Consider the following 27,332-nt stretch of genomic DNA (forward strand, 5'->3'; position numbering starts at 1 on the left):
AACTAATTAACCCCTAATCTTTGTATGCCCTTCCCACCCCCTAGCCCTGTGTCCCTCCTCCAGGAGGGGGCAGGTATATGTGCCACTTCGTGATACCACCCCCTCCTCTGCTACTTTGCCCTTTGCATGTATCCTAGTCAAGAGGCTGGTGTCTGGGTCCCTGGTCCCCCACCCCAGCTGGCTGGTACCCTGTGTGGTGCCTCTCCTCCCTGCCTGGCAGGTATCCTGTGTGGCGCCTCCAGCCCGCTGGCTGGTACCCTCTGCATCTCCCCCCTGCCCATTCCCACCTGGCTGGCTGGCACCTGCGCGCCCCACTCTTCCCAGCTGTCTGGTTCCCCGAGCTCCCCCCCGCGCGGCCGGCACCTGGGCTTCTCTCCCCGCGCCCCGGCCGCTAGCTTGCGCTCCCCCCGCCGCGCGCCGCCGGGCCGCTACCCTCCCCTGGGCGCGGCGCTGCCGCACATGCCTGCTCCTGCTCCTGCTCCTGCCCCTCCCCTGGGCCGGGTGTCTCCGCCGGGACCGGCTGGGCCTGGCCGTCACGTGAGCGGCCGCCTCTCCCGGCGGCTGGGGGCATAGACCGCGCCGGACCCTGGACGTGAGGCGGTGCCGGGCCCGCGGCAGCTCCGTCCTCCCGGGGACCCCCCGCCTCACCTGGGAGAAGCGCGGCGCGGCGCGGCGCCTACCTGCCGAGCGAGGGTGCATCCAGGGCAGGTGGGTAACCCCCGTCCCCTCCCCGCCGGCGCTGCGCGGGGGTAGCCCGGTAACCTGCCCGGCTGGGCCCTTCCCCTCGGCTGTGCCCCGGAGTAAAGCGAGGTGGGCTCCCTCACAAGGGTGGGCCTGTCCCCTCCCCCCTTTGGCTATGCCCTGTGGTAAGCCCAGGTGGCCCCCCTCACCTGGGCTCTTCCCCTCCCCCCTTTGGCTGTGCCCTGTGGTAAACTGCTCCTTCCTCTCTGCTCCCCCCTTTGGCAAGCCCAGGTGGGCCCCCTCATCTGGGCCCTTCCCCTCCCCCTCAGCTGTGCCCCGGGGGAGGGGAAGCTCAGGTGGGCAGTCCTATGCCCCATAAGGCTCTATATTGTGGTGACTAGGTAAACCCCCATTTGAGGCCTTCTCTTCTTCAGTCTGTTGTAACTTAATCAGGTAACTCCTTACTTTGGGGTTTTCTCTCCTGTGATTCTCCACCAGTGTAGCCATTACTATCCTATCTGGGGGCTGCTTCTTGTATGCACACACCCCCACCTCTGAGCTTTGGATGCTGAATTTGGGTAATTATGTACCTCTCATCTAGGGCCTTCACCCCCTTGAATTCTGCAGTAGGGCAGCTGCGTAACCCCTCACCTGGAAACCTTCTTCCTCCTACCCTTGACCCTGTGCACCAGGATGGCCACATAACACCAGGATAACCAGGTAGCCTCTCAGCTGGGGGCACCCCCCCTTTTTTTTCTCCACCCTATACACCAGGGCAGCTAGGTAATCTCTTACTTAGGGCTTCTTTCTGTCTCTGTGCACAGCCCTGTTCCCGAGGCAGTGCATCAGTTACGCATTTGCAGCCACGTTCACTTAGGTCTAGAATCAGTTGGGTAATTTTGAACCTTGGAGTCACTGATTCAACCATCTTAACCATTTGTTATTAGAGATTGTAAGCTCCTTGGGAACAGGGACCATCTTTTTTGTTCTGTTTATACAGTGCCCAGCACAATGGGGTCCTGGTCTATGACTCAGACTCAACCACAACCTAGATAAGTAGTGATAGACTGTCACCTATCAATATACGATCCAAGGCAACTTGGTCAAGTTCTTTTATGCTGTTAGGTAAAACTTACTTTTCTGGAGTGAACAGCCATCTTTGGTGTTTTGAAAGCTTGGTATTGCCAGATGGCTAAATATGAAGAAGGGAGGAGAGAGGCGGTTGTGTGGGAACAGAATTTGATTCTACCAAATAAATTGTTAATATTTATTTGCATTTTTCTTTAGGAAAACTTTGAATGACATACAGCCAAATGGACTCCTTGAAGCACTTGCTTTGATCTACTGGGGGGGAAATCCTACTGAAGCTCTGGGGTCTACCTCGGTAATTGCTAACTTCTCATTGCTATGGAACAAAGTGAAGATGAACAGGAGCCCCAGCCAGAGACTCATGAGGAGAGCAAGAGCAATGTGAAATCCTTGCCTGGAGATGCTGTCCATGTCTGGGGAGACATAAAAAAACATGCAGTTACAGATGACTACAAACTCTCCAAACGGGTGTTAGGCTTGGGTGTTAATGGCAAAGTACTGGAGTGTTTTAACAAGGTGACAGAGCAGAAATGTGCTTTAAAGGTAGGTAGACTTTTCCTTGTATACATTTCTGAGGCCATCTCTCAAAACCCCATAGAATGCCATCTTTTCCTAAGTAACACAGAGATGGATGTATTAGAGATTTTTGGATATGTAGAGACACAGCCTATTTTAGCTGTGTGTTGGTCCAAACTCGAGGTCTTTTCCAGACTGTTCTGAGTGAGTTTCTGTAACAACTATCAATTATAACACTATCTTTTTCTACCTGCACTGAACCCCAAGTCCCTTCCCTCTGAGAGGGTTAGCTAGGTTTTGAATATGGATACCATGCAAGCAACAGTCACGAATCTGTTGCAATAAGTCTAGGGCCTGACGCCTTTAGATGTATTGCCAGTCTTCTGATTTTCTGTCTTTAAAAAAAGTACCAATGGGCAATATGGACTCTAGATTCCAAGAATTGTGGTGCAGATGGAAGGGAATTTCAGACAAATATTTGCTTGTTTGTTTTTTCTTATAAAATATTAGGGCAGTGGCTATCAACCTTTCCAGACCATTGTACCCCTTTCAGGAGTCTGATTTGTCTTGTGTACCTCCAAGTTTCATCTCACTTAAAAAGGACTTGCTAACAAAATCAGACATAAAAAAAATCCCAAGGGTCACAACACATTATTACTGAAAAATTGCTTACTTTCTCATTTTTACCATATAATTATAAAATAAATCAATTGAAATATAAATATTGTACTTACATTTCAGTGTATCGTATATATTATGTAGGGCAGTATAAACAAGTCATTGTCTGTATGAAATTTTAGTTGGTACTGACTTCACTAGTGTTTTTTGTGTTGCCTGTTTTATAACTAGGCAAATATCTAGATGAGTTGATGTATCTCCTGGAAGACCTCTGCGTACCCCCAGGAGTATGTGTACCCTGGTTAAGAACCATGGTCTTAGGGTTTTAGTTGTTGAATAAGAACTGTAGGGTGACTGAGTAAATCCCTTTTCTTATCTACTTCCAAAGGAGTAGGGCCTATAAGAACAGATCAGAGATATCAGATCTGGGCAAGTGCATTTACCCACTTACCAATGATGAGCAGATATTACGGTAATAAGCATTGTTTAGATAAATAGAGCAGGAAACATGCAGTTGTGCATTATTTAAACTTTCATTTTAATTACAAATTTAACCCTAATAGTGATACAGTTAATCTTTCAATACAACTGTCTCACTGAGTCTGTAAACAGGCTGAAGCCACAAAATTGTGTGAACTGCCTCTGAGCTCAGAATTGGGATAATGAGAAACCCTTTTCTGTCCCCACCCTCAAGCCCTGGATGGGAGAGAGTAGGACAAATCTACTGGTGATCTTCAGGTTGACTTATCAAGTTATGGACAAGGCCTTGTCTGTAGCAAGCTGGACCTGAATTCTACAGCAAGTTTCTTGTATTCTGTAGTACTCTGATGTGGCAGAACAGAAATACTGGATAGCTTCATTTACATTTTAAAAAAGAGACTTTTAATTGATTAAATATGAAAACACACAGTACAATCTGTACAGAAATGTGGGCTCGAGATAATATGGGGACTAATTCATGCATTCCTTCCCTTTTCAGTTTTTGTTATCCTGCTGATATCTGTACTGACAACGCACAATTAAACTGCAGAAGTTTGTTAGGATGGAGCTGGAGGTATTGGCAAGTGTTAGGGGAATATTGGGGCTTCTGGCACAGGCTAGCATAAGGGGGTGTTTGAAGTTATGGGATAAGTACATTAGCTTGCTATTTTCTGATAAAATGACTAGCAGTGAATTATGCAGTGTAGTTGTAGCTGTGTAGGTCCTAGTGAATTAGTTAATAGTGACGCTTATTTAATTTTTAGACCTAACCCATTAAAATTAAGGGAACAATTAGCGTTTAAAGCTGTTTCACTGTGTCTGCAGACTCAGGCAGACATCACTATGTAGGTTTATAGTGGGTGCACATTCTAAAGGTTTTCGTTGCAGCAGTAATGGCTAGATTTTTTTTCAATGTAAACTTACCTTTTAGAGCACGGTTCTGTGGTAATGGATGAATTTCAAAACAAATTCTGTGGCTGTAGGATCATGTAATGAACTGTATCCTGGGTATCGATGTAATTTTAAAATGCTAACTCAATACTGAAGAAGCTACAGAGAAGAATATCAGAAATTAAAGGTAATGTGCTTTAACAGGGTGCCCTTTGCTTAATGAGCAGGAAGTACTAATGATGGAGGAAGGAATCTGAGACATCCAATTTAGAGGTTCCCTGTAATCAAAAAGGATGCTGAAAAATTAGTTAACTCCTTCAGTGCTAATGTACCTAGGACACACACAAACCCAACCTCCCTCTCCCCCCCCCCCCCCAAAGGAAAAAAACAACCAACAACTATATTCTGTTTGCTGTACCTGGCATATCACTAAAATTCTGTTGTGATGTTCCATTGTAATGTGTGCACTTCAGGAAGTGCTGCCTTGTTTTTCTGGAATGGCTAGAAAGGTGTTAAGATGCTTGTAAAGGTCATGGGGAGTTAAAATAATAGCTGATGCCTTATTTACTATATGTATACAATTTTCATCGCAATGAGTCTGAGTGCTGAATACAAAATTAAATATGCAATTATGTAAAACTGCCCATGGCTCAGAGTGCAGCCACTCTCCCAAAAATGGTGAAGAAGAAAATAACCAAGAAAAGAGAGACAAAATGGTTTAATTGGCCTGAACAGAAATATCTTGTATTGAGCCTGAAGATATCTACAGAGGTGAAACATTCAGGGAGGATGTTGTCATTGTTTCATGGAGATCCTGAACCAAGCAGCACAAATCCCTCTCCTGCTCCACATGGGACCTCAGAACAATCCATCAAACAAAACAGCTGTGTAAAAACTTCAGGAAATATGTTCTGTTCAGAAACTCTGCTTCTATGTTATATAGCTTAGGGCTTGTTCTCCTTTTGGAAGAAAACAGACTCGAGTTCTCAGTGACCATTGCTCTCTGTTCCCCACCTGTCACACAGTGGGGATAAACAGTAGGTGCAGATGAACTTCTACAAAAAGACACTCTATTTGACATGTAAATGTCAAAAGTAGAGCAATGCAAATGTTACCTTGTGTGCAAATAGTACATCCTTTTTATTTTTTTAATATATAAGGAGCCAAAAGCTGAAAAGAGGGCTAGAAGTGGGTATTTTTAGGGATTTATTTGTGCATGTCATATAATACACAGTGTTCTATATGTATGTGTGCCCGTGCTCACACGCACACATGCTTCCTCCATTACCTCTCTGCTCCCTGTAACCAAGTCCCCCAAACAAAAAAACTTCTCTTGCTGCTGAAGGTAGAGCTTTATTGTAGGTTCCTTTTACCACCAAACTCTCCCATTAAAGCTGCCCCTGACTTGGCAGATGGGACTGTTTTCTGCCAGCAGGTTTTCTTTCACAGGGAACAAAGGCAGCAGAGAGCTTACTCAATGGAAGGAATTTTAACGTAAGTACTCAAGAGAAAAGTGCTTGAAGAGGCAGAAACATTCATCTACAGAGCCATGTGTCAATCAAGCACTACATATTGTAATTGGGAGGTCCCTGTTGTCTCCTTTAGTCCATGCCTGTAATTGGAACTAGATAGAATTTCACTAATCATTTTAGACTGGGGAAAAAACAAGGCATCCTCCCACGATACTGCAGGGGCTCTAACTGTGCTGTGGCTTTGCTTATTTTTCTGAAGTATTATGTGGCTTAGTTTACTCTGCTTGGCATAGTGTTTTGCTATATACACTTTTTAAAAGGGCTGTCACCTTTGTTTCAATTAGATTGAAATGCCACACATGCTGCTGCCACAGTTCAGAAAATCTAATCTGGCTACTTGCTTATATGCATAATGACATTTTGGCTGTACTGCAGTGTTTCCAAACAATAAGGATGGAGGAGTAAACAAACTGGTCTACAGGCCAGTGGCCTTCTAGAAGGCAAATTTAAGTAGTCCACACATCTATTATTTTTCTTTTAGGTAGGCAGCCAACCTAGATTCACTTCCATAACTTAGGTGACATCACATTGCAGTCAGTCTGAAACCTCTCTGTTGTATCCCTTCTTTATGGGGATAAAGGAATCTGGACTCACTTTCTACCTGGGCAAAGATGATAAACTTGTGGGTTACTGAAAAGTGCCTTCTTGAAAAAGGCCAATGGTTCTCAAACCTTTTTTTTTCTTCTGTGGAACGAGACTCACAAAATGGCCAAAAAATCATCCCATGACCCACCCTATCCCACAAGCTCTGCGGCATTAAGGATGGTGTGATTTTAGGCTATAGGAGGGAGGTTGTGGATCAAAACAAGTGAGGTGGCTGGAGTTCTTCTCCTGGGGCATGAGCACTTCTCTGTTCTTGCATAGTGCTTATGAGAAGCTGGTCTGACAGATCCTTGGAGCACTGCTTCCTGTTGCCCTGGAACCTAGTGCTGTATGGAGGAAGAAAAGAGCTATTCTCAGATGGTGGGTGGCTGTGCAGGGATAGCATCAGCAGGAGTGAGCTGCTTCTTTCCTTATGTCACTGGGCTCCTATTGTGTCTTAGTGACATTTGTCAGCAGCTGGGTGTGACTTACTGGGCATCGCCTTTAACCCACTTCTGCTTCACACCGCACGGAGTGAGAATCTATACGCTACAGCTTGTAGATCACAAAATTATTTTTTTATTGAAGACTTGCAGCCTTTGTCTTTTACTGATCCCTAGACCACTTTTCTTCTGAGCTAGTCAGAACCTAGTAGCTGAGCAGGGATAGCCTAGATATTTCCAGAAAGGTAAAAGGCAGTGGTTTGAATGTTTTGATACACTAGGAAAAAGGCAGTGAAATAGCAGTGGCTGCATGTAACCTTTTCCTTCCTGTACACTCTCACCCAATACGCGATAACAACCCTCCTCTTCTTCTTTAGGACAGCATGAATCTGGTTTATGAATGGGCCTGCTTTCTCAGGCCTATTAGCCTAGAGAACAAACAATGGCTAATCACAAGGCTGTCACCTTTGGCTGCTGGGAAGGTTAAGAGTTAGAGCAGGGGTTCTCAAACTGGGGGTAGCAAGGTTATTATGGATGGGTCGTGAGCTGTCAGTCCCCGATGCATGCCAGTAAGGATGGCATGGCATGGGGAGAGAGATCACTTTTGTGGGAGAGTCGTTACAGCCTGAAATATTTTCAAAGGGGGTCCCAGCAAAAGAAAAGTTTGAGAACCTCTGAGTTAGAGATTAAGGCTCCCCATAAGCTGGCCAGACATCCTGCCCTGAGACAGCAGGCCTTGAATTCACACCAGAACAGCTCAGCAACAGGAAACCAAACAGTAAACTTACCTATATTACAGGTAACCTTTGCTTTCTTAAGTGCCTTTTTGATTAGTACCAGAGAGGGTAATAAATTTGAGAGAGAGAATACAAAGTTCATACGAGGGCAATCTTTACAGAGTGCAAAACACGTGCAGTTTACAGGACTGAGAACAAAGCATCGAATCAACGTTTTCAAAGTGCAGATACAGGAAACAGTTATAATTGTAGTGCATTAAATCATCCCCCTGATAATGGGTACCGTTGCCATTTTCCTGAAATGTTTAGGCTGGCGTTTTCCTGTGAAGGATCAATACCTTCACTTTTTGAAGAATGTGAAAGTGATTTTAAGTTGATGATTTGATACAGAACAAGAAATGTTATCAAGTTTCCTGGTTGATTATAAATGGCTATTAATTCTCTTTCCATTGAAGTGTAGTCATATCTATGGTGAAGCATTCCAACTGCATAACGGTGCAAAACAACACTATACAACAGTTTAGCACAAAAATAAGAATGCTGTGTCATACTGAAACTGCAGAGGAATTCAGGGAGTCAGAATATAATAATCAGAGTTGGAATTTTGTGAAGGATGTAGGAGTGATTGTATTTTGTAGGTGGAATTTTAGGACTTTAGACTACAGGATGCTTCATCTTAATCTCAGCTACATTTTTTTTTAAACCCCTGCCATATGTTTACACTGGTCTCTCATTGGTACAAGACACCTAGAATCATTATCACAAATAATTACATGTAACAAGCTCCAGCACTAGGGAGGTAATGGGATGTGGGGTAAGGCAGATGTTGCGTGAAACAAGCATACTTCAGGAAGATTCCACCTGAACTGGAGCAGCACCTAAAATATGGATAGTGTGAGACTGGTACTCTGACCTTTATTCTTCAATGCCAAGCCCAGAACATGCATGAAATACCTAAAATAAACATCTAGTGGGTGGATAGTGGATTATTTTATCAGATCCAAGTCAATGAATCACTTGAAAGACCGGGGTCTGTCAGCACCTACCTGTCTGCAGTTGGTCTAGAACTGCTACATCTTAGGGTGTCATGAATCAGTTGTTTTGATTTGGTTATCAGTGGAGTTTGTCAATTGCCTTGCACTCTACAGATGTAAATAAGTTGGTTAGTCTAGTGGTCTTTTGTGCTTAGTGACAGCCTGGGCTGATATCTAACAACGGAAGAGTTGTTAGGGATAGGGATATAGCAGGTAGATGCTAACTCATCAAGCCTGTAAAGTGAAAATGCAGAGAGGAAGGGGATGTGGTAAAACCGTAAAGGTCTCTGTGAAAAACAAGCTGTATTGCTGCTCCCCCTCTGCCTTTTATGTTCTCTTCCAGTGTGCCAACAAGCTGAAACATGTTCCATCCAGACTTGTGTAGTAACAAAACTCAGAAAGATCAAGGCGTGTTCTTGTGGCTTCAAGCAGATTTGAAGATCTGAGAAACTGTTATAGATACAAATCTTATCGTGTCTTTCTGTTCATTAGACCTGACTAAAATCACTCTCTTTTAGGAATATATAACCCTTCTCCCCATCTCTCCTCCTTTACGGTCTAAATACTTCTGTTCAATTTAACTACAGTAGAACCTCACTAATTCACACTGACTGGATGTCTCATTACAGATAACTGAATTTTGCAAATCATCTTCAATGTAAGCACACGACAAGCCGAATAACAAAATGTTCATTTATTTAGACAAGTCTGCTTTAGTTTTAATGACTTCTGGTAATAGTTCACAGCAGAGAGATGCCTGAACTGGAACATCTGATCCAGCCTTCTACAATTTGAAGAAAATCAGATCCTCCTCTAAATGTCAAGGTTCAGGTCCTTTTCTTCTTAATAGTGTGCTAGTAAACATGGTGTGGTATCCTGTGTACAGGTAATAAATGACATTTTAGAGAAATGAATTGTCCTGCTAGCCCTATGCTGTTAAATCTTTGCAGAAAAATGGGGAGAGTCCACCATTTTACTGTGTTAGGGAGCACAGATTAGCAATGTTCTAAAGTAATTGGGATCATATGCCAACATGCATCTGAGGCACTTAGAAGATAAAAGTGCTTAGCATACACAGAATGTTAATATTAATATTTTAATTATACATTAAGTGAAGTTATCTAAAACAGATGTAAATTAACTATTGATTATTAAGAAGTTCACATCTATACAACACTTCATCCTAAAATACTTTGCAAACTGCATTTCACTCACTGCTGAAAAGCTGCCATTTTTAGTATGAAATGTTTATTGTTCCATGTTATGGAATAATAGCTACATTCCCATTTTTTCTGGATTTTTCCTTTCTTAAGGAAATACTTAATTTAAAAAAGCCAAACTGTTTAGGATCATGTGTAATGTACCTGTGGCAATGGTTGCTGTTTAGCATTCCTTATTTCTTTTGCTACAATAAGAGTTTGAACTGCTCAGCTTTGTGGTTCTAATACTGCAAGGTACGTGGCAAACTTCTTGAGCAGCAGTGTGGAGTAGATGTGTCCAGTGATGGGACTGGAGTAGATGACCTATTGGACTGGAAAACTGTAAGAACTTCTCTCTCTTCTAACCAACGGCCTCTCGGGATTAGAGCGTATAAATTGTCTGGATTGTGGTACTTTTACACAGACTTCCTAAGTATTTAAGATGATTCAGAGCTCTCTAAATGAGATTAAGCTATAGCTCTCTTGCATTTTAATACCTCTAAACTGAAAGGAGGAAAGAATTCTAGTTCAGCCTGCAAATCAGCCCTGGGCTTCCTATTTCCTGAATCTTTACAGTATAGCATTTCACGCTGAGACATCTGAAAACTTTTTTGAGAGAAATAGCAAACACATTGTGTAAAATTAATTTATTCCAGAACAACTTTTACAATGCCACGCCATTAATAAATTAGTCTGAATATTTCATCTTTAAAATGTTATTTCACACACTGAACAAGCTGGCCAAAGAGCCGGAGCTTATTAAAGTCGCTCTGTTCTCGGGTCTCAACTGTTGTCAGTTCAAACTCTGACTCTTTTCCATAGACCTTTTCCCACAAATACTGGTTCTTCCCGATTCCTATTTTGAATGTGCTAATGTTTAAGTAACAGGCCGTAGGGCAGCTTGTGGGATTTGAGTCAGCTACTGTCTGGGACAGATTTATTATGCCTATTTCAAGGGTGGAGTGGAGTGCAGAATTCTGTTGGAAGGCACTACTAAAATATACAAACTCAGGACCCTCCGTCTTTGGAAGCTGCAGAGAGTAGCTAGAATGGTGCTCTTTGCTTGCTCTCCATTCAGTTTTCTTCTGTGTTGAAATTTAGGCTAGTGAGAGTAATTTGTCTTGTGAATTAGCTGTGATGCTCCTTATAATGAGTATCTTTATCCCTTACAAACATGTGAGCAGGTAAGCTGAGATATAAACATTATTGGTTTTCAGTTAAGTAATTATTATTTTGAGGGAGAGGAAAGACGGAATAGCTTGGATGGTGACCTACTAGTGTCTTGCACACTATATATATATCCTAAAAGTTTAGGATTTCTCTAAGTATATGGCAGATTGGATATTACTGCTGTGGGGTATTTAAAGCTTGTTCACAATAGGACAGGGCTCAGTGCACAATACCACCCCTGCTACCAAAACATTCTCCTAGTTTGCAAGTTTATGTATCTGTTCAGAGTTTTTGGTTTTTTTTTTTTTTTTAACCAAAAACTTAAAATCCTATTTTTTTTTTTTTTTTTTAAATTTTAAGAATTCATTTCTCACAGGGCTTTATAACGATTCCAGTTTCCCACATGTTCCTTTCAGTCAATGTGGCTTTGTCAAAAGCAGTCTGGTTGCTAGAGCAACAGAGTTGTTAACACCAAAGATGTCATTGCTTGAAGGGGGAGGGAGGAGATGGAGGGCGGGTTTCTCTGGCTCAGCTGCCTCTCCATGGCAGAAGCCCCTGCTGGAGCCACACTACAGTACAAGGTCTCCATTGTTTTTTGTGAGGAGTAAAGCCTTTAATTTTGTTCTCCTCTTCCCTTTCCAATCAATTTACAATCAAACTTTGACAGTTGGGATGGTGGGCTTGACATTGGCTTGATACTCTGAAGCTTCCTGTTCTTTCAGCCCCTCTAATCTCAAGGATGCTGCTGTTGTCTTCTGTGTTTAAAAGAAAGATTCTGTGAACAACAAAGCACTTGCATATATACAGAACTTGCAGCACTCAGTTTGTGTTTATAACTTAAAATAACACATGGACATGCCATCCTCTTTCAGTTCAGCTCACAGCCCTTTTATGAAGGGTATGTGAAAAATGATCTCTCCTTTCACCCTGTGCTGTAATATGAGAGGACACTCAATGAGCTTAAAGGGCATTGATTTTTCAAAGGAACTTAAGGATGGTGTATCTTGAGTTTAGTAAGGTTTTTGATAACTGTCTCGCATGACCTTCTCAGAAACAAACTAGGGAAATACTATAAGGTGGGTGCATAACTGGTTGGAAAACTGTTCCCAGAGGGTAGTTATCAGTGGTTCATAGTCAGGCTTGAAGGATATATTGAGTGGGGTCCCACAGGGATCAATTTTGGGTCCAGTTCTGTTCAGTATCTTCATCCATGATTTAGATAATGGTATAGAGAATATGCTTAAAGTTTGCGGACGATACCAAACTGGGAGAGGTTGCAAGTGCTTTGGAGGATAGGATTAAAATTCAGAATGATCTGGACAAACTGGAGAAATGATCTGAAGTAAACAAGATGAAATTCAATAAGGACAAATGCAAAGTACTCCACTTAGGAAGGAACAATCGGTTGTATACATACAAAATGGGAAGTGACTGCCTAGGAATGAGTACTGGAGACAGAGATCTGGAGGTTATAGTGGATCACAAGCTAAATATGAGTCAACAGTGTAACACTTGCAAAAAAAAAAAGCAAACATTATTCTGGGATGTATTAGTAGTGTTGTAAGCAAGACACGAGAAGTAATTCTCTGTGCTGATTAGGCCTCAGCTGGAATATTGTGTTCAGTTCTGGTGCTACATTTCAGGAGAGATGTGGACAAATTGGAGAAAGTCCAGAGAAGAGCAACAAAATGACTAAAGGTCTAGAAAATGTGACCTATGAGGGAAGATTGGAAAAAAAAAAAGGGTTTGTTTAGTCTTGAGAAGAGAAGACAGAGGGGACATAACAGTTTTCAAGTACGTAAAAGGTTTCTACAAGGAGGCGGGAGAAAAATTGTTCTCCTTAACCTCTGAGGATAGGACAAGAAGCAAAGGGCTTAAATTCAGCCTAAACTGCCCTTGCTGGGACATTAGGAAAAACATCCTAATTATCAGGGTAGTTAAGCACTGGAATAAATTGCCTAGGGAGGTTGTGGAATCTCCATCATTGGAGATTTTAAAAAGCAGGTTAGACAAACACCTCTTAGGGATGGTCTAGATAATACTTGATCCTTCCATAAGTGCAGGGGTCTGGACTAGATGACCTATTGCGGTCCCTTCCAGTCCTACAATTCTATGATTCTATAGGAATTGGACACCTAATTCCCTTTAGGCCCCTTTGAAAATCCCATCCTCAAACAGAATATTACTTTATTAGTTTTTAGTGAACCTGTGGAATTCTCTGCTCCAGTAAGTCAGTGAGACCAATGCTATCAGGATTTTAGAAGGGACTGGATCATGTTTATGAACATTAATGAAATGTGTATCTCTTCAAGCAGACTTTTATGATTTGAAATAATAAATTGCTTTGTACATCCCTTGTGTTAGCTTGCAGTGATAATACCCATACTTCAGGAAAGTAGCTGATTCTCCCCCTTTCCCTGCTGCTAAATATACTCCCTCACCAAGTATGGCATTCTGCTAGCCAAGGAAAGAGACATGGACCTAGGTCCTGATTTTGCAAGTGCTTGTGGGCATGAGTAATGTCATTCACATGCATAAAGTTATGCACATGTAAGAGCTTGTCCCCATGGAGAAGTTATTTCAGAATAAGGTAGCAAGTGAATTTAAAGCACAGTAGCTATTACAGAAAAGTGTCTGTGGACACACTTATTCTGGAATAAAAATTAGAGAGCGACACTGGAAAAAAGCATCTTATTCCAGAATTTGAGTGTCTATCCTGGGAGCTATTGCGGAATAACTATTCTAGTCAATTTCCCCATGTAGACAAGCCGTAGGTGTTTGAAGGATCAGAGACCTGGAATCCTCCTGTTGGATATATGCTGCTACTGGAGTATTACGCTGTCCTAATTTTTTCTTTTTAAAAATAATCTTAGTTTTGTGAGCATTGTCTGCTACTTTAACCTTTAATAGAAAGAAAATAGCTACAGCCAGGCAATTGCTATCAAAATTATATTTAACCAGCAATTTGAAACTGAGTGGAAATAAGCTGGTTTAAAATATTTATATCTAATATATGTTTCAAATACATGGTAAAATCAAACTCTACCCAAATGCATGCAAGATTGTAATTCCATTGTAGGTGTGTCTCAAGCTTTACAAGCTTTTTCTGCAGTTGGATGTATTTTATTACTGTACATGCAGGTCACTTTCAGGCAGGTACCTTATGTACTATAGGAATACTCCACTTATGGTACAGAAAAAAAAAATGTAGCAAAAGAAAAATCTGCCTTGTCCGCATCTGTTTTACTGGAATATGTTGTTTTACCAGATAAACCTGTTGCAGGATTAACTGGGTTGGGTCTCATTAGGTGTTCCCTATATTTGGAAGTTGACAAAATGGCATCCCACAGGTTTTCCAGCACCAGAGTAAAGAGAGAGAAACCAAGACAGAGAGAAGGGGATGGATCGGGAAGTGTCGATTAATGTAGAAATGGTCTGATTTAGGAAAGATTGGAACTGAGTGGAATCTTCCTCTTGCATCTCAGCTCTGTAATAACGTTCCCTTGTTGCTAAAATGCTGTGAGTTAGAGCCCTGCGCAGGACTATTTTTTTTTTTTTTTTTAAATCCTGGTCCCGTCCTGCAATACCCACTCCCAGACCCACCCACTCATGCATTATTTCTTACATTTTTATCCCATTCTCACCTGCAAAAACTGCAAAAATCGCATGAGAGAACCAGATGTCTCTGTGCAATTAAAAAAACCCAAATCAACAAAAATGGTCAGTTAATATATTGTGTGTGTGTGTGTGTGTGTGTGTGTGTGTGTATAAATGGAATTCAGACACAATTTTTACTACTAAAAGAATAAAACTAATCTTGCTTAAACCATGTAATAATACTTTAACTCCTGTTATAATAGACATCAGATCTCTTTCTAGCCTTTGCTTATATTTAAGTATTAAAACCTTTTATTTAAAAAAGAAAAACCTTACTTTACATTGCTGAAATTCTATTTATGACAAACTGACGAGATTTAATATTTTCCCACAAATTACTGCACTTGGGTGCGGGTTTTTTTGCCCATACAATCCTGCCTGCAACTAAGTACAGTTTACCTGCTCCCACTATTATGGCAGCGGATCCCTATGGGACCCATGGGATCCCTGTCCCACTGCAAGGCTCCACTGTGATTAAAGGCCTTTTTGAGGGTGGAGGACAAGAGTGAGTTACTTGGGGTTACTTGTAAGACGACTACATTTCAGAAATCCTGATTGTCAGGCACACCTTTATTTTGGCCGGTGGGTGTAACTGCCTTGACTTGTACTGGGACTGCATGCCTGTTGCCATTCACAAATAGGATCTTACACTAAAGATCTGAAGATACTAACCTCTTGCTACAGTTGGGTGGGGAAGAAAACAATATTCATTATTGATACAAGGCTGAAAAGAGAGATGAACTGAACATTTCACACCTCTCAATGGTCTGAATCATTGATGTGGGGGTGGTGGGCAGCAAGAATGGTTTCAGTGTTATACAGTGGTGCACAAAAGCCTATTCACACAGGAAGAACATGAAAAAATGCTCAGAATTAGTGGTTCAGTAAAACTTCCAATGAAGCAATATCATAATCTTTTGTTTAACAAAAATGCCCCAAACCTTCTCTCCCCGTCCTCCCACCTGCCTTGGGATATGCAACAGTAGCTAGTGTACTCATGTAGTTTTAGCTGTGTCAGTTCAAGAGCTGTGTGTGGCTGGAAAGCTTGTCTCTCTCACCAACAGAAGTTGGTCCAATAAAATATATTACCTCCCTCACCTTGTCTCTTTAGAATTGTACTAGGTAATTTTGGGTTAACAATTTTGTAGTGTTCACATTTTTTTTAACAGATTTACCAGGCAATTGCTTGGATCCCATAATGTGGGGTGGAGTGTATATGAAAAGTTTAAGGAAGGACACGGAGACTTGAAGAGGAACAGTGGTCCAAGACTGGACTCCAGGAAGAGGGCAGTAGTGTAAAGTGAGAATAGGCTGGGTGAAATTCACTAACAATAGGATGTGAAAGCATCAATGATAGCTACTGAGTGTTATTTCTTACATCTGTTAGTTTTTGCATGATTAATGGTGCTGAGCACTGTGATCTCCAAATGTAGATGTTGTTAGTATTGGAAGGATTGAGAAGAATCGTGTGTTTGGCTCTTAATTGTTTTATATTGGCGTATACCATTTTAATTCAAACTTATGCAGACAGTCAGTGTATATATTCTAAACAACTTTATTTTGTAACAAAACAACATTGTGTATGTTCTGCATATGACTACTTCAGCCCACTGCTGCTTCTCCTTGGGAATCTAACTCAATGAATTAAAGAGACAAGGTAGATGAGCTAATATCTTTTATTAAACCAACTTCTGTAGGTGATAGACAAGATTTTGAGTTACAAAGAGCTGCTCTTCAGGTCTGGGAAAACTACAAGCAGTGAATTAAAATGTTAATTTCTGCCTTCTAGGACTAGTCTAGTGTCCTGCATTTGGGCATTCTTAGAACAAGGGTTTTACCACCGTTCCTTTCTTTAGCTTCTGTTAGTTGATAGCCTGTCCAAGAATGATTACCAGTCAGGCCCCTCCTTCCTCTGTTGCTGAATGAAATGCTAATTGCTTGGTATTGGGAGTACCCAGGAAGGATAATCAGTTATTACTTTCTCACATGCAGTGTGGTTCAGAAGATTTGATTTGAACAACCTGAACGAGAACTTCAGATAATTTGAAGTTTCTTTTACATATCTTGTTTAGTGCATGTGATGGGTATAACAAATATCCAACATGTAGGTGTAAGAAATAAAATGTAATGGCTGTGTTTTAATTAGAAAGCTCAGTGCTATGGCTATGACAACCTAGCTGTGTAAGGGAATATTTAAATATGTGGAAAATCCCAGAGCAGCTCTTACGGCATTTTAACCGAGAGAACTGCCGAATCAGAACAAAGTGAGGACAGCTGTTATAGTCACGGTGTGGCAGTGGGTGCTTCTGACTATACAGCTTCAGTCAGAAAGGGGAGTGTATAAATATGTTTGTGGAGTAAGTGGGGGAGGGGGGGATGAGGGGAGACACTCTTGAATACATTTCTGTGCACATATCTAGTTTCTCCCTTGCAGTATGTTGGGGACTGACGAGATTGGAAAAGTGACCCATATTTTTCAGATTTTGTTTTACTGCTACTACCTTTTTGGACTCGTTTGCAAAATGGTGCAGTGGACAGGGCATTGGATATCTTGGCAATAGACACCTTTAAATACTTAACAAGCAGCATTAGCAATTCTTTATGATAGTATTTTAAAGTATGATTTATTGGCAGAGCTATTAGTCTACTGGGCTTACTGTAATGAAACAAACAGTTGACGCACATGGGATTCTGAGATGGGGCTTCAATATAAAATACACAGGCTGAGGACTATAGCTTTTAAATGTTGAAGATAGTAGGAAACCTGAGATGGTAACAAAATTTGGTGGCTAGCAGTAGTATGCAAGAGGGCAAGAGATCAGACCAGTAATAAAATTATTGGCTGGAAGTAGGGGGAGACTGGATAGGCAGCAGTGGAAGATTTGGCTAGCCAAGGGCAATGCTGATCTAGTATGGCGTAGGCTAGGTTTCAAAAGATGGAAGCTGGACCATGGAGTACTGCATGGTTATTTAGGCCCCAATCTTGCAGAATTACACGTGCTCAAATTTAGCAACATGAATAATCCCATTGAAATCAATTGGAATACTAATGTATAAAGATAAGTATATTGTGTGTATCTTTGCAGGATTGGGGCCTTAGTTTACTATTTCCTGTTAGAAGTTCTTTTGAGTATTATTGTAAGATCCTGGAATTTAAATTAGTCAGTGCTCATCTACCTCCCAGCCAATACTTGATATTTCTCAATATCCTTATTCATGAAACCACAGTTTGTTTGTAATACACATGCATGCATTTCTAACTCACTTATCATTGTTATCTATAATAGACACTATAATATATATACATAGAGGTGCTAGCCCTGCCTGGAAGACCACGGGGGAAAAAAAAAAAAAGTTCAATTCACCTTATTTTTAATGATGGGGGTTTTTCTCAAGTCTCAAGAACTTTTGAAATATTGGCAAAGCATGGAGGGGTAATCACAGGATGGAAAAGGAATTTGAAGGCATCAGGCTTGAGTGGGAACAGAGTGGGTGCTTTTTTTTTTTTTTTTTTTTTTTAATTGTGAACTCAGATTTAATTGACAATGAGGAATGATTGGTGAAGGTGAAGTGGAGAAAAGTAAAATGAAATTTTTACTGTTTAAGATACCTAAGAATTAGATGTTTAATTATAAATTATTTAATATTTACCAAGGTCGTTAGGTGTGCATATGGTTCACCTGGGCAGTGCAAACTAAGTTAAAATAATATAAAATGGGCAGATGATTGAGGCCTCTGCAGAGGTTAGGGGATAGCAGCAGCAGCCTGCATTCTGTGTGGCAGAGCAGAAGTCCAAGGATTACAGTTGACAAGGACTCAAATAGAGACTGCCTATGATACCGTAGAGGCTGCAGTCCTTCCTTTTTAGGCAATAATGGAGGTTGGGTCAGAGCTGTTAGTTGGTTGTCAATTTCTTTAATACCAAACTTGTTTTTAAGCTATGGACAGCCGACTTGGTCACATTGTTCACCAGATCTGCACTGTTGAAGTGGTTTTGTTTAGCTGAGCTTTGAATTTTGGCAAGGGCATTTTGATGATTTTTTCATCACAGATGTGAAACTTGTAGATGATGAGGGCTGATCCCAGTGCCCGAGCTTACCACTGTTTTGCATTTAGCCCGTTAACTAGAAACCTTGTTTGTTTGCTGTTAAATTTTTGGAGCTTTTATGTTGTAGCTAGACTCGGGGTAAGGAGAAATATCCGTTGAAGCTGCTTTGAGCAGAGTCCAAATTTCAAAGCCTGTCCCAAAAACACAAGGCAACCCTTTGTGGTATGGAAGGAATCCCATCACCCTTTAAAATAAATAAATGCATTAAATTAAATTTAAAAAAACCTAGTTATTTTGGAGCGCCAACACAAAAGTGAAGTCCATTCAGTCAGGTTTAGTCTCTTGGCCTGTTTATTCAAACAGGATTCACAATCTAAAATAGGCAAAACAGGCATAGATATTTTTGTAGCAATCCCCCCAGGAATGGGGAGCAGTTTCTTCCTAGCAGCAGTTGCCTCCTTGCTAGAAGACTGCCCCTTTTATAGGTGCTTTTGAAAATGAGGTGCAGTTGTCAAATACTCCTGAAGGATTTTTATTTTTTCACAAATTTGGAGTAGGTAGATGTGCACCAGACTGGGAAACCACGGTTGTGACATTGATTTTTACTGTGGCTGCAATGAACCACATGACCATGGTAAGCTGAGAATCTACAAGTGATGTGTGGGAGCTGTGTGTCCAGATGGGAGAGCAATATTCTGTGGTAGAGTAGACACAGGCCGGTGAAGAGGTCCATAGAGTTATTTTGCACTGGCTTACCAGGTTGTTCCTGCCAGTTTCTGGATGAGATGTACGCTTCTCTTTATTTTGTTGTAGATATTTTCAGGTGCTGGTGGTATGCGAGGCTTCTGTCATCACAGCATAATAGTTCAGGTTGGGATCACAAAAAGCCGCTGGCCACCAGAGCTGACCCATATCTGCCGATAGTTGGGGGGCAGAGTGAGGGCAGTTGGCTTCAGCAATGTTACTGAGATGCTCAGTACAAGCCAATCAGCAAATCTGACCCTGCGTGCTGTCATCCTCCCCCACCCTCCACGCATTGCCTCTGCTGGCCACCAAAGTCCATGTGCAGCTCTGTCCTAGCCTCTCTGTTGCTTAGATGAAATGCTGACATGACAGCCTTAATAGGTTTTGATTTAGCCTCCAATACAAGAAAAATTCTGTGGTTTTAACATTCTTTGTTTCGGGTTTGTTCTATAGTACGGTGGTGTTCAACCTTTGTTAATTTGCGGACCCCTAAAAAATTTCAAATAGAAGTGCAGACCCGTTTGGAAATCTTAAACATAGTCTGCGGATTCCCAGGTTGAAAACCACTGTTCTGTGGTAATGACAATCTTTCATGGACCCCTTAGACATTAGTCTGCAGATGTTTGGGGTCCACAGACCACAGGTTGAAAACCACTGCTAGTAGGTAGATTTTTGTACCTGTGTAGTCAAAGCAATTTCATCGGCATAGACAAAGTTCCATGATGTTTGGGAAAGGTCAGTTGTGCAGATATTAAACAAGATCGGTGCTAATCCAGTTGCTGTGGTAGGCTATCATTGTGTGTGTATGGCCTGTTGATCTGATCACCAACAAAAAAGCAAAACCTATGCTGGCCAGAAATTCTTGGAGGAGTTTTATCATTGTATTGTTTGAGATAATTTTGCTGGCTTTCAAGAGAAGGACATTTCTCCAGATAGTGTCAGAGTCATCAGATAAGTCTAAGAAAACTGCCCGAGTCCTGAGTTTTCACTGGAATGGTGCCTCAGTGTGTTGTTTGTTAAGGCTAATACTTGGTTGGTGCAGCTGTGGTCTGGTCAAAAACTTTGTTCAGTAACCCTGCTTTTACAAGTGGCATAATCTTTGCCAATAATATTCTCTCTATGACCTCGTGCAACATGCTTAGGAGTGACATGGGCCACTACAATGGTTGGCTTGGCAATGGCAATGACCACAGCCTCGCACCAGATCCTTGGGACAAGCCATGAGGAATGGATATTGGAAAACCAGTGTTTCCAGCTATTTCTGTCCCTTGGCTTCGAGGTTTTTAAGAAATTCTGGAAAGACACCATCAGGTCTTACAGCTTTCCCAGCTTTTGTGAATGAGAGAGCCTTATTCACGTTCACAGTGTTGAAGGACAATAATGCAGGGAGGAGGTTGATAGTGATCTGACTGTCAGAGCTCTCTGCCCACTTTGCGCTTATTGCACTTGTCCCCTAAGCTTACTATTCAGAAGGTCTTCAGGAGACACCTGTCTGTCTCTACTTCACCTCCCTGCTCTTCACTGCTCCCCCATCCCACCCCAAAAGAGAGGAAACGAGCAGGAAAATATTCACTGGGGATTCTGGACCTAAAGTGCAAGGGATTATGGGGTGCTATCTATTGCTGGTTTAATAGAATATTATGTTCTTCATCCTCTCATCCTGAGGAAAGATGAAGCTGGGGCTGTAGTGGATACCCAGGTGGCTGGGGATTTTACCTTGAGGTTGAGGTACTGTAGAACCCAGATCCCCCCAGTGAAACTTGCGAGAGCTGGTCTGGCACCCACACTGGCCTTGTAGGTATCCAGTCCTATTGTTCACATGAACCAAATACCGCGGGATTTGTTTGACGCTCATGAGCACCTTCGCTTACTGCCAAGAGTAGTTAACTGGCTGGGCAGGATTGTGCCTGTGCTGTTACATGCACACACTAGAGGCACCCTACCTTTACCCCAATCCATAGGGTTCAAGGCATAACCCGGTTAAGGCACCCCCAGCCTTTTCCAATCCATAGAACTCCAGGGGAAAGGCACCTACCCTTACCCAATTCACACTCTAGGGCTCAGGGTCACCCATTCCCCATCTGTAAGGCTCTGGGCGTAATCTGGTTACATTAAGTACCTGCTTTTTCCCAATTCGAAGGGCTCCAGGCATAATCTTCTGTGGTCTTGCAGGACCTTTTACCTGTGAAGGAGCTTTACACAGTAATATCCTTATTCTCTGTTTATTAACAGTTACCAAAACAGAATACACATGCTAAGCATACAATGCTCACCACTCCCCATAAGGCAGATAAACTTCTCATGGTGGCCAATCAGGATTAGATTATTTGGGGACTCCAGCTTTTGTAAATACAGTTGGCAGGATGTTGAGGTCTGGCAGCTATAATTCTTGGGCTGTCCCCTGGAGTTAGGTTCCATAGAACTTCCTTTTGGACCTCAGTTTATATAGTTAAAACTTGGGTCCTGCTTAGCTATTCCTTAACCAATCATTCTGAGTTAGTTTGAGTTGTAAACTCAAGTACTACAAAACACCAATTCTAGCCCATTATGAAACAGTTCTTTAACCAATCATATCCCATTACCTTAGTTGATTTAAATATTGCTCAATTAGTTATGCATCAGACAGAAACAATCATATAACCAGACAGAAATCATTCAGATAAACAATAGAGAAGTGGATACCATAAAGACAAACAATAAGAAATGTATATTTTACAACCACAACTGTTGATAAGTGATTCCTTGCCAGACAGAATGCTATCAAAACAAAGTTTTCTTTAAAGATCTTGAGATCTGGTGGTAGTAGGTAATATTAGGACAGTAGCACCTTCTTAACAGCCCAGTATTACCTTGTGTGATGTAATTTAGATGGGGGTGTGAAGATGTGACTACGTGCTTTTTAGCTTACTGCTGCTGTCTCTCCTAGTATGGCTGCTACTGCTTAGCCAAAAAAAAAAGGCCTCAGACCTTATAGTGAGTTTGGAAGAAAAAATTCAGTGTGTGTCTCTCTCTCTGTTACTTCCTTATATGAAAGGGTGAGGATAAATCAACAGATGTGTTCTCTGTTTAAAAATGGAGGAAATTGTGCACGTGTGTGTGTGCACGTGTGTGTGTATATATACCTAAGTTTAGTCAGTGTAAGGAGAGGAGTTTTTTACCACCATTTTCATCCATGGAGCGAATCTGCAATGGGTAGGTAATCTACTGAGTCTCATGGCGTGGTGTGCAGTGATAGATCAGTGACTTTTCTCCTTCCCCATTTTGACTTGTCTCAGTGATTCTTCTCCTGCAGAGGTGGAATGAACATCAGTGGCACTTTCCTCCTCATCTTGCCACTTGGCTAGTGTGAAATATTAGCTCAGCTCTTCTGAGAGGGACTTGCAGCTGCACCAGTCGGACAATCTGCCTCTCTGTTAACATGGCTTGAGTGTGGGTGTTTCCCTGATTCCCCAGCACATCATGTTCAGGAGAATGATAGTGGATGGCACGTCGTATCAGTGAAATCCATCACTTCATAAAGCATTTTACAATTTTGTGAGGCAGCAGCTGCTGCAGCTCCCCCTGAGAGGTTCAGAATAAGAGATGAGACTTTTGTTCAGAGAGACTCTAGGCAGATCAGTGCTGTTCTTTCTTTCTCTACCTCCCTGCTTCTTCTTTCTCCTTCTAAACCTATATTTTTATCTTAGAAACACATTGACTTTTGGAAATGAGCCAGCATTGCAGGCTGACACAGAAAGAAACTGCTGCAGGGAGAGGAGAAGAAAGGCAATGTTCTGTCAGCGACAATTGAATGTGTGTTTCACAGCTTGCCGAAGAAAGAGTTGAAACTGCTAAAATGGCATTTATTTTCCACCTTTGCAATGTCTTATTTCTTTCTGTTTTGTCCCCAGATTAACAGAGATATAAACATTAGTTTTCCAAATATTCTTGGAATTTCTCCCTTTCCTTTAATGTGCATGGCCAACAAGCAGGCATCCAGTGGCAATACTATAGAGGAATGGAGAGGAAATCTATTTAGGAACATTAAGGAGCCTCTGATTATAGCAACCTACTCTTTTCCATTTAAACTGCCCTATTCTTATTTTGCTGCATTTGACTCTATGCAGCCTTGTAATACAAAAGCGGGAAGTGCAAAGCAGATTGCTTTCTTTCTAATGCCTGGAAAATTGGATCACAGATCTTGGAATGAATGGGAAAAACTCTGCCTCCTCTTCCCTCCTCCACAGCATGACTTTGGCTAGGGAGAGACTTCAGAAGAACACTAAAAGGATGGAAATTGTAGTAAGGTGGGGAATGGAGTCAAAATTACATTTCCTTCTTGTGGGGCTAGAAATCTCCGTTGCCACTAGGCAAGTGGAAAATGGAATTGGGGGTCAGAGGGGTATGCTGTATGCTTAGTTTCTGATGGCTTGATGAGCATTTGATTCAAGGCTGGAAGGGTCCATTTTGATCATCTAGTCTGACCTCCTGTAGAACACAGGTCATAGAACTTCCCCAAAGTAATTCCTAGAGTAGATATTTTTAGCAAAACATCCAATCTTGATTTAAAAATTGCCAGTGATGGAGAATCTGCCATGACTTGTGGTAAGTTGTTCCAATGGTTAAGTACCCTCTCTGTTAAAAACTAAATTTACATCTTATTTCTAGTCTGAATTTGTTTAGCTTCAACTTCCAGCCATTGGATCCTGATAGACCTTTCTCTGCTGGATTGAAGAGCCCATTATCAAATATTTGTTCCCCATTTGGGTACTTATAAACTGTGATCATCACCCCTTAACCTCTTTCGGTATGTCTAGACTATGGAGACTACACCACCATAGCTGTCGCTGTAGCTATGCTGGCATAACCCCATGCTGTAGACACAACCTGTACTGACAGAAGAGGATTTTCCCATCAGTGTAGGAGCACCACTTTGCCAAGCAATGACAGCTACATTGAAAGAAACATTCTTCTGTCTGTCAGATGCATATATTTTTCATACCCCCAAGAAACATAGATATGTCAACTGTGGTGGGTGCACCTGTTCCGCCCTGTGGATCCTGCGCTTCACCGGCTACGCCAGTGGTGCGGCTGGGAGGGGAGTGAAGGGGGGGGACCCCGGTCCCGCCCTCTGCCCTGGGCCCCTGACCCAGGGACCCTGTGAGGAGTGGTCTCACCCTGCTTAGTCCCTGAGACCGACTACCTTCCCTGGGTCACCTGTCCATGGCTCCCTGGTACCGGCGTGAAGGGTTGTTCAGGCTTCCCCGGCTGGAGCCTCTCCGTCTCGGTGTGGTAGCAGCAGTGGATGATAGTCCCAAGCCCTGCGGCTATAGCTGCAGCAGGGCAGGGCAGCTCCTCTCCTCTCCTCTCCGCTCCGCTTCTCTTCTCTTTGCTCTGCGTTGCTTTGCTTTGCTCTGCTTTCTCTCCTCTGGCTGTTAACTCCCTTTCAGCCTTTTTGGCCTGCCTGAAGTGGAGGCTTTTAACTGCTGGGTCAGCTTCTTTGATAGGCTCCAAGTGGCCTAACTGGCCCAATTGTCTTAAATTAGCCCCAGCTGGGTTACCCAGGGAAGAGGGCTTTCTGGAGCCTGGGGCTAATATACATGCCTTCCAGCACTCTTTCATAGCCATGCGGTCTGGCCCTGTCACACAACCTAACTTTTAAGTGTAGACTCTCTTTTGTTAAGATGAATAAATTTTGCTCCTTGAGTCTGTCACTATAAGACATATTTTCTAATTCTTTAATCATTCTTGTGGCTCTTTTCTGAACCCTATCCAATTTATCAACATTCTCCTTTTGGAAACCAAATCTTTAGAATATAAGAAAATACATAAGAATGACCATGCTGGGTCAGACCAATGATCCATCTTAACCCAGTATCGTATCTTCTGACAGTGGCCAATGCCAGATGCTTCAAAGGGAATGAACAGAATAGGATCTATTTTCCACAAAACCCATGTTGATTTGCATTAATTATATTACCCTCCTTTAATTCTTTATTGATGGAGTCCTCTATCAGCCACTCCATTATCTTCCTTGGGATGGACAAGCCTATAATTACCTCAAATTATCCCTTTTACCCTTTTAAAAACTGGCACAACATTAGCTTTCTTCCAGTCTTCTCGAAATTCCCCAATGCTCCAAGACTTATTGAAAATTAACATTAACATCCAGTGAACTCTTCACCCAACCCTTTTAATGGGCTCTTGGATGCAAGTTATGCAGATCTGTTGATTTTAAAAATGTCTAGCTTTAATAGCTGCTGTTTAACATTCCCCAAGATATTAGTGGAATAGAGAATGCTGTTATCATGTGATATGACTCCATCATCTGTTTGTTCCCCAACTATAGAACAGAAATATTTATTGAATATTTCTGCCTTTTTTGCATTATTATTGATGATTCTACCATTCCCATCTAGTAATGGACAAATGATAATGTTAGGTTTCTTTTTGTTCTTAATATACTTTAAAAAATGTCTTACTGTCTTTAACTCTCCTGATCATAGATTTCTCCATGTATTCCTTTTCTTCCCTTATCGATTTTCTACACGTCCTAGCTTATGATTTATATTTATTACTAAAAACTTTCCCTTTATTCCCTTAGTTAATATTTTTATAGCCGCCTTCTTTTCTCCTTGAAACAAGATTCAGCTTTGTGAAATTAGATCTTTTTAAAGCACCATGCATATATATCACTGGTTTGTACTTCATTTTGTTTGCAAAGTATAAATGTGATCCAGTCATGATCACTTGTACTAAAGCTACCATTAATTTTAAGTTCTGTTATCAATTCCTTGTTATCTGTTAAGACTAGGGCTATGTCTACACTGCTGCGGAAAGTCGACTTTGTTTAATTCGACTTTCAGCAGACAATTTTTAGAAGTCGCAGCAGAGTGTACACACTACGGTGTTTGCGCTGGTCTCTTGCGTTCACACTGACCAGCCTTAATTTGAATTAGAAAGCAGTGCAGTGGGGGTAGCTATCCTACAGTGCAACTAGCTATGGTGGCTGTTGGGACGAGTGTCTTCGTCCCAGGATGCAACACTGCTTCTTCCCCCCATTCCCTCCCCCCCCCCCCCCGACCTCCCCAACAAACAGGAAAAATATTTTCGTGCCATTTTTTTACTCCCCGCAATCACCATTGCTGCAGAGACTGGAGCCAGCTCAACTCTGCACTATAATTGTGAGCATGACAAATACATCGTCGCTTATCATTGATTATTTTAGAAATAGAGCAAGAAGCCAAACCAGAGACAACACTGATGCCACCAAGGCTACCCTGCTACAAGACATTGAGCAGAACAATTCCCGTTTGCTGCAGGCTGTAACGAGTCATCTGCAGTCTGTGGAGCGCAGGTTCTGGTGCAGGGAAACAAGCACAGACTGGTGGGACCACATCATTATGCAGCTGTGGGATGATGATCAGTGGCTGCAAAACTTTCGTATGCGAAAGGCAACTTTCCTGGAACTGTGCTTAGAGCTGGCACCGTCCTTGAAGCACGTGAACACTCACTTGAGATAAGCTATGACGGTGGAGAAGAGAGTTGCCGTCGCTCTCTGGAAGCTGGCAACCCCCGACTGTTACTGCTTGGTTGGGAATCAATTTGGAGTTGGTAAATCTACAGTGGGCATAGCCATGAATCAAGTGGTGCAATGGCATAAATAGACTTCTGCTACGAAGGCTAGTGACTTTGGGAAATGTGCAGGACATAGTGGAGGGGTTTGCCGCGATGGGCTTCCCAAACTGCCGGGGGGGCGGGGAGGGGGCATTGATGGGGGACACATCCCCATCTTAGCGCCTGCACATCTAGTGACCGAGTACATAAACAGCAAGGAGAACTTTTCCATGGTCCTGCAGGGGCTTGTGGATCCCAGGAGTTGTTTCACAGACATCTGTGTGGGGTGGTCTGGGAAGGTGCATGACGCTCATG

At 42.1% G+C, this 27,332-nt stretch overlaps 1 protein-coding gene across 4 annotated transcripts in view; it reads left to right on the forward strand.

Annotated features, from left to right (window-relative positions):
- The first annotated feature begins 208 nt into the window (after positions 1-208).
- MAPKAPK3 (MAPK activated protein kinase 3) overlaps positions 209-27,332 on the forward strand; it is a 65,281-nt gene continuing 38,157 nt past the window's right edge. Inside the window, exons 1-3 of one of the 4 annotated variants that reach the window (XM_067568093.1) lie at positions 216-708; positions 1,283-1,401; positions 1,969-2,313. In XM_067568093.1, the coding sequence (XP_067424194.1) occupies positions 2,089-2,313 (225 nt within the window). In that variant the 5' untranslated portion in view covers positions 216-708; positions 1,283-1,401; positions 1,969-2,088. Of the gene's footprint in view, positions 709-1,119; positions 1,135-1,282; positions 1,402-1,968; positions 2,314-27,332 lie in introns of those variants that run through there. The other 3 variants (XM_067568094.1, XM_067568095.1, XM_067568092.1) reach the window with 3 other exon arrangements.

The sequence above is a fragment of the Emydura macquarii genome, unplaced genomic scaffold, assembly GCF_026122565.2.
Source record: "Emydura macquarii macquarii isolate MOO-44397 ecotype Brisbane River unplaced genomic scaffold, CSIRO-AGI_Emac_v2 contig_2846, whole genome shotgun sequence".
Taxonomy (NCBI): Eukaryota; Metazoa; Chordata; order Testudines; family Chelidae; genus Emydura; species Emydura macquarii.